At 33.8% G+C, this 7,113-nt stretch overlaps 1 protein-coding gene across 1 annotated transcript; it reads left to right on the forward strand.

The window, feature by feature from the left end:
- Positions 1–1,535: 1,535 nt before the first annotated feature.
- Positions 1,536–4,880, forward strand: LOC107768357 (putative F-box protein PP2-B12). The gene is made up of 3 exons (XM_016587477.2): positions 1,536–1,947; positions 3,889–4,007; positions 4,116–4,880. The coding sequence occupies exons 1-3, from the start codon at positions 1,654–1,656 to the stop codon at positions 4,618–4,620; spliced, it is 918 nt and encodes a 305-aa protein (XP_016442963.1). The 5' UTR covers positions 1,536–1,653; the 3' UTR covers positions 4,621–4,880.
- Positions 4,881–7,113: the final 2,233 nt, after the last annotated feature.

Genomic DNA, 7,113 nt, shown 5'->3' on the forward strand with positions numbered 1-7,113 from the left:
TAATACTAAAGGAGCTCGTAACTATTATAGTCCATACTTGTGTCTGTTAAAAGAGTCGTGTGATGTATAAGAATAGTATTAAATGGAATGTATTAATAATGTTGAGATTCGTAATGCTGAAATTAATTATACTAGATTATTTATCATCGATTGTTTGATTTTGATATATTAAAAATAATATGCATTGCATAATTATTTTTTTTTAAATAACTTTTTACAAAAATACCCTCCACATTCTTTAACTTTATATACTTTCTCTGCAAAGCTTTAGTTATTCCTTCTTAAAAACGAAAACAAAAAAACTTGATATTCTCACTTAAACTATCTGCGAAAAAAATTGTCATCTTGATAAAATAGAAATGAAGTGATCCATACTATATAAATATAGAGAATGAAAACCAAGAAAATGAACTGTCTACACCTTGGAAAGGATTTAGAAAAGATTTTGAAAGGAATATATGCTTATCCGTATATTAAAAATTATGATAAATGTCATAGTTTTCAATGTATAAGAATAGTACTAAATATGATGTATAACTAATACATATATTAATTATATATAAATTAAAAAATATTATCAAATAAGAAATTAATAATATTAAAGTTATTAGTACAAATATTATTTTCCGTAATACATCCTACCAAACGACCCCAGTCACCCACATCAGCTAGCATACTACACACATCTTCTGGCAGGGATTTTTGAACTATTTCTTCCATTTCAAAAAGAAATGATTTCGGGAGAGGGGGTTGAAATTCAAGAGTTAAATTTTCTAATTTTCAGTGTCAATTTGAACTTCTATTTTTGATTTTTAAAATAAAATAAAATTTATGTATTTAGAAATTAAACTCTAAGTATCAAGTACGTATTATCAGAGGCTCTTAGCATTGAACATATTATATTTTTAAAGTTATATGTTCATATCTACTATTTGATATAATTTTAGTAAATTTTTACAAATAAATTTATGCTCCGCGTAAAATATTATGGGTTCAGTTGAACCCGTCTCTATAATCTACATCCGCCCCTGAGTATTATAAATTACAACTTTTTTATAATTAAAAATATTTAAAAGATATAAGAAAAAAGTTATGGTTAAATAGGAAATTTGTTTGACTTTACAAATGATAATATTGTAATAGGAAAACTTAATAATAGCTCAATTGGTTGACTACATGAACTTTCACCTTGTTGGTGAATGTTTGATTCCCCGCCTTGTAATCTCTTATCTATTTTTTTTCCATGCGCCCTATATATAATTAAAAAAAAATTAAAAAGAGAAAAAATATTGTAATAATGTGGTATAAAACTAAAACTAGAGAGTATAAGGATATTAAGAGATACAATGAATATGAAGAGATCAGTGAATACGGAAACATTATGCAACCTTATACATAAAAAAAGAAAACGAAAAAGGAAATAGCTTTAGATTACTTAGCAAGGAAATCATGCAACCGATTAAGAAATTTAAAAAAAGAAAAACATCTTCTTTTAAGCATAACTCTCCTATAAATAGAATCTCTCCGCCCCGCTCAGATTCGTACTCACCCGATATAGATATACTCTTCTCTATCTTAACAAATAACTATACCGACACCCAACAATCTTTATATATACAGACATACACATATACTTATAAATATATATAGCAAATGGCGGTGGAGAGCTATGAAATTTTCGCCGGCGGCGACGAACTGCCGGAAGGTTGCATAGCTAACGCGCTATCGTTAACGAGTCCGAAGGACGCGTGCCGGCTTTCGGTTGTGGCTTCAACTTTCCGGTCGGCTGCTGAATCTGACGCCGTTTGGGAACGGTTTTTGCCGCCGGATTATGGTGACATCATTTCCCGGTCCATTGACGGTCTAGATTTACTCGCGGTTGGTTCGAAGAAAGAGCTTTACTTGCACCTCTGTGATCATCCTATCCTCATTGACGGTGGCAGCAAGGTAATTAATTATCAATTAAATGATCCTTTATTTTTATTTTTATTTTTTTCGGCTGTTGTATTCAAATTAAAAATTAAGTTATATGCATTGAAAGTGTGATGAATTTTTCACACCATTACTGTTTATTCTAGTTATCAATCTATTTTTTGAAACATAGCTACCAGCAATTACCTTTTAACTGATCTTGTAGTGTAACTATTTCTTACACAAACTTAAACTCTTCCAATTTATTGTTGCTGCGGTCACATTGGAAATACTATCATAGTACTCCCGAAGAAAATGCATGCAACTACGATCAAACCTCTCTATAACAGCCTCGTTTGTTCCGAATATTTTTGTATATTATAGCGAAGTGTTGTTATAGAGAACATATATTATAACATAACATAAAAATTGGTTTCGAAAAAACTTGCCTTTTATAGTGAAGTGTTGTTATATATGGATGTTGTTATAGAGAGGTCTGACTGTATTTAGAAAATAAGATCAAGAAAGTGCATTTTTTTGATTGAATAAATGAAATCTGTAACAGGAAAAGAAAGTAAAAATAACTCGAGGCTTTCCTTTTTATAAGACACTGTTAGTACTTAAGGAGTCCTACAATATTGTAGTTTTTCTTGATGATGATTTTTTCGAACATTTTCTAAAATTTTGTAGTGTCTAAATTTTATTTGGAAATTTTGAGGAATGAATGTGCAAATTACAGTATCACACCAAGAATTATATGATTTGAGACTTGGGATTAAGATTCTGTCTTCTTCCTTTTTGTGTGGAGAGAGTGCATTCTATACCTTGCTTTGACTCCCACTTTGATGGAAGAAATCAGATAACTGCATTCCATTCAAAATAGAATAGCTCTTTCCCTAGTTTGTACCAGAAGTTTATTTTAAGTTGCTTTATAAAAAACAACATGTGTAATATTGTTAGCATCAAATTTTTTTATTTGCACTGAAATCTAGAACATAGATTAACAATAACCTTGTGATTTTCCAAATTACGACGTTGTTTGAGTGGCTTTCAAATGCAAAATCTATGCAAATTCATAGAAGAAAAGACCTTTATGTCGCTCAAGAAACCAGATTCAGTAGTTGAGAGAAAAGTTTCTTTAGTATTTGGCCAACAGAGAGATAATGACGTAAAGAAGTAGAGCGAATATGGAAAGATCTAGAAAATTAGATGCAAATTATCCATGTTGCGTAATAGTAAATCTATATTATACTTTGTACCTATGCATTGCTTTCTCCTTTTACTTCCGATAATAATGCATGGTGTCATGTGAACTCATAAGTTTTTTGTTCTAGAAAATATTTGACCCTGGCACCATTTCTTGTCAACTGGAAGTTTTTTTAACTTGATTGGCATGCATATATCCTTTATAAAAGAATGGCTTGATGCTTCTATCTATAATTTGTTCATATGTGTGAAACAATTACTCCTGTTTTCACATCATTATAGCCAACTTTATGTGAAAGTTGAGGTTTATATAGTTAGTTGTACTTTTGTTTTGCATGCATATCAAATAAGTAGCTTTCAAATAGTGATGCCCGCTCATAAACTTTTGAAAATTTCTACCGTAAATGTTGTTGCCATTTAGGTGGTTGCATAAACTATAGCACTACCCTGTCCCCTTTTCCCCGTCTTTTTGTTCTTTTGACTTTTGAGTAGCAAAGGAATTTAAAGAAAAAAAGAAAGTAATGGGACCGGTTTTCCCCACTTGTAGATAGTGTGGCTCCACCATCAAGCCTTAAATACATAACAATATCATGGAAATGACATTTTCTCTTTTCTGCTACAACCTGATCTTTTTTGCTTTTGAATTTTGGTCCACATGTGATATAGTAGCTCATTTTACTCTTGCTTTCTCTGCTTAGACCCACCATGTTATGCTTAACTTTGTTACTTACTTGCTAAGTATCCATCTGACCTACTGTTGATACAAATCAGAGCTTCTCATTGGAGAAATGGAGTGGAAAGACATGTTACATGTTAGCCGCAAGGTCGCTTAAGATTGTTTGGGCTGACACGCCTAGATATTGGAGATGGATTTCCCTTCCGGAGTCCAGGTATTTCAAATCACAAGTTGATTGGAGCACTTTTAATTTCTAACTGTTGGAGATCTTTTTAGGAGATAAAGCATCATTTTTTTCATTATTTTGTGTATATGGAAATAGGTTCTCAGAAGTTGCTGAGCTTCTTGATGTGTGCTGGTTTGACCTTTCTGGCAAAATAAACACCAATATGCTCTCAGCTGACACTAGATATGGCGCTTACCTCGTCTTCATGACAAAATCCAGGACCTATGGATTTGGAAACCAAGCTGCAGAGAGCTCAGTAGGTATTAATGGGCATGAAAGGGAAACACACACAGTTTATTTGGACCCTCAGGGACAGGGAGGTCGGAGACACAGGTACCAAGTAGTCCCGAGACGCTTAGGAATATTCACCCACCACATGGCTCATATATTGAGACACGAAGTGGATACACCCTATGAATCGGAAGGCCGTTATCCGAAGCAGAGAAGTGATGGGTGGATGGAAATTGAATTGGGAGAATTCTTTGTCAAGAGGGGGCAAGACGCTGAACTGGAGATGAGCTTGACAGAGTTGAAGGGAGGTAACTGGAAAAGTGGCTTAATTGTGGAAGGGATTGATATCAGGCCTAAGGAGGGCAAATGATTTATTTTATTATGGATATGGAATGAGCAGGTGTTCAAAGTGCACCTGCTCAAAATAGATGTATGTATAGCGCACTTGGTTTTAATGTTTTATTGTAATGCTTCTCTTCTGTCGCAGTAATAATTTGTTTCAATTATTTTGTCTTAGCTCGAATGTGGCTGTCTCTATCATTGTATGCATTTGGATCTCGAATGTGGCTGTTTCTACCATTTTATGCATTTGGATCTTGATTAGATATGGACATTTTGAGTTTGGACCTGTCACCATTGTACCTATCTCTACACTTGGGAGAAAACTGGCCCATAGAAATAAAGGCTCACTTGTGTTGAGTTAAGGCTAATCAAACGTAGATTGGCCAAATTCTTTGTCCAATTGTTGGATGAATGTTGAAATTTGGAAATTTTACCACTATAGCAAAGGTATACACCCTATTTGTTATAAACCAAAATCATTTTAAAATATTATTTTCTATAGCTAACTTTTATATTTTATAGCAAAATAGGTATTTATGGTATATACTACCATTGAGGCATGAAATACGCTATTTATGTTTTTCCTCTCTTTCTTTCAATTAACACACGATACTTCTAAATTGTTGGGAGAAAAAGGGGAAGACAGACCTTTTTCCTCAAAATCAGATTCCCCAATAGCAAGGAGGGGCTTGTCGATCTAAGGCTAGGGCCACTGCACACGGAGCAAAAACGATGTCGGAATAATCCGAATAGAGCATGGGTACTGTAACGTGAACGACAAATACTGTATTCTGTATGGATCCGACAAACTTTCTTCTCTTCTTGGCAGGAAAACGCCATACCCGACCCAATTGTATTTTTCTCCTTTTAGCATTCTTCATAGCTTTTATTGATGTAAATATATATACACATTTTCTGTAAACTAGTTTATCGGCACGTGCGTTGCACGTGTATACCGAGTCATATTGTAAATAATTTCACAAAATACTATCAATATTATCAAAATAAAGATTTCAGTAAATAATGATACACGAAAGAATAAAGTGCTAGTTTCTGAAAATGATTAATGTTGATTGTTGTATGATGACTTGTTTGTCATAGTCAAGATGATTGGATATTATCTAAATGTACGAAGATGAACAATTACATTTTAATTAGATACATATGTTTTCTTACTTATTTTGATTTTATAGGTTTACATGTAATGATCTCATCTAATGCTTTCTTATTGTCATGATCCAAAATTCGCATATCGTGATGACGCCTATCTCAATACTAGGCAAGTCGATAACCTCAATAAGCCACAATTTCTTTTAAGATTGAAGACATAATATTTAAATTCAATAGAAAGTCTCGCAAGTACTTATATAAATACACTCCCAAAATTCCGTGTCATTGAGTATATGAGCATCTAAATGATAGTATAGTCTGACTGATAAAACACTGTCTGGAAATATAGAACAGTACAAACAACTGAAAGGAAAGAGAGACAAGGTCTGCGGACGCCAAGCAACTACCTCGATAGTCTCCAACAGATAAAACTCCAAAATCTAGCAACCACCGTATCCGGAAGTACCTGGATCTGCACACGAAGTGCAGAGTGTAGTATGAGTACAACCGACCCCATGTACTCAATAAGTAACAAGACTAACCTTTGGGCTAAAAGTAGTGACGAGCTCAACAGGTACAGTCCAATATAGAATTAACAGTACAAAAATGTAGGCATGCTTTTATGTTCAACATTTAAACTCACTACAAGTAAAATGGATCAATCCTGAATGATATGAGAAAATATGGCATCTCTATATATACATGCTAATGTACCTGTTGTATGTTATGCACCTCAGTGGAAACCTCATGTACTCATAATATCAAAATACTCAATCACTCAGTACTGTATATGGCCAATCCAGCCTAGGGAAGATCCATCCCATTTATATATAAATCAACTGACAGTCAGTCACTCAGTACTGTATAAGGCCAATCCACCCAGGGAAAGAGCCATGTAACGACCTGGCCAGTCATTTTGAGAGAATTAGCCCCGAATCCCTATTTATTTCTCCCTCTACTTCAGTTAGTGGTTATGTAACTTGCCGGGAGGATTTGTTTTTGGTTTCGGAGTGAAATGGGGCACATAGTCCCTAAAATGGAGGTTTAAGTCATAGGAATTGATCATAGTTAGAACTATGTAAAAACGACTTCGGAATAGAGTTTTGACGGTTTCTATAGTTCCGTAAGGTAATTTTGGTCTTAGGAGCGTGTTCAGATGTTAAATCGGAGGTTCGTAGGTCATTTTAACGTCAATTGACGAAAGTTGAAAATTTGATAAATTTTGGAAAGTTTGACCGGGAGTAAACTTTTTGATATCAGGGTCGGATTACGATTACGGAAGTTGTAATAGGTCTGTATTATCAATTATAACTTGTGTGCAAAATTTGAGGTCAATCTGACTTGATTTGATAGGTTTCGGCGTCGGATGTAGAAGTTTGAAATTTTGAAGTTCATTAGGCTTGAATCGATA

Source organism: Nicotiana tabacum, chromosome 13, assembly GCF_000715075.1.
Source record: "Nicotiana tabacum cultivar K326 chromosome 13, ASM71507v2, whole genome shotgun sequence".
Classification (NCBI taxonomy): domain Eukaryota; kingdom Viridiplantae; phylum Streptophyta; class Magnoliopsida; order Solanales; family Solanaceae; genus Nicotiana; species Nicotiana tabacum.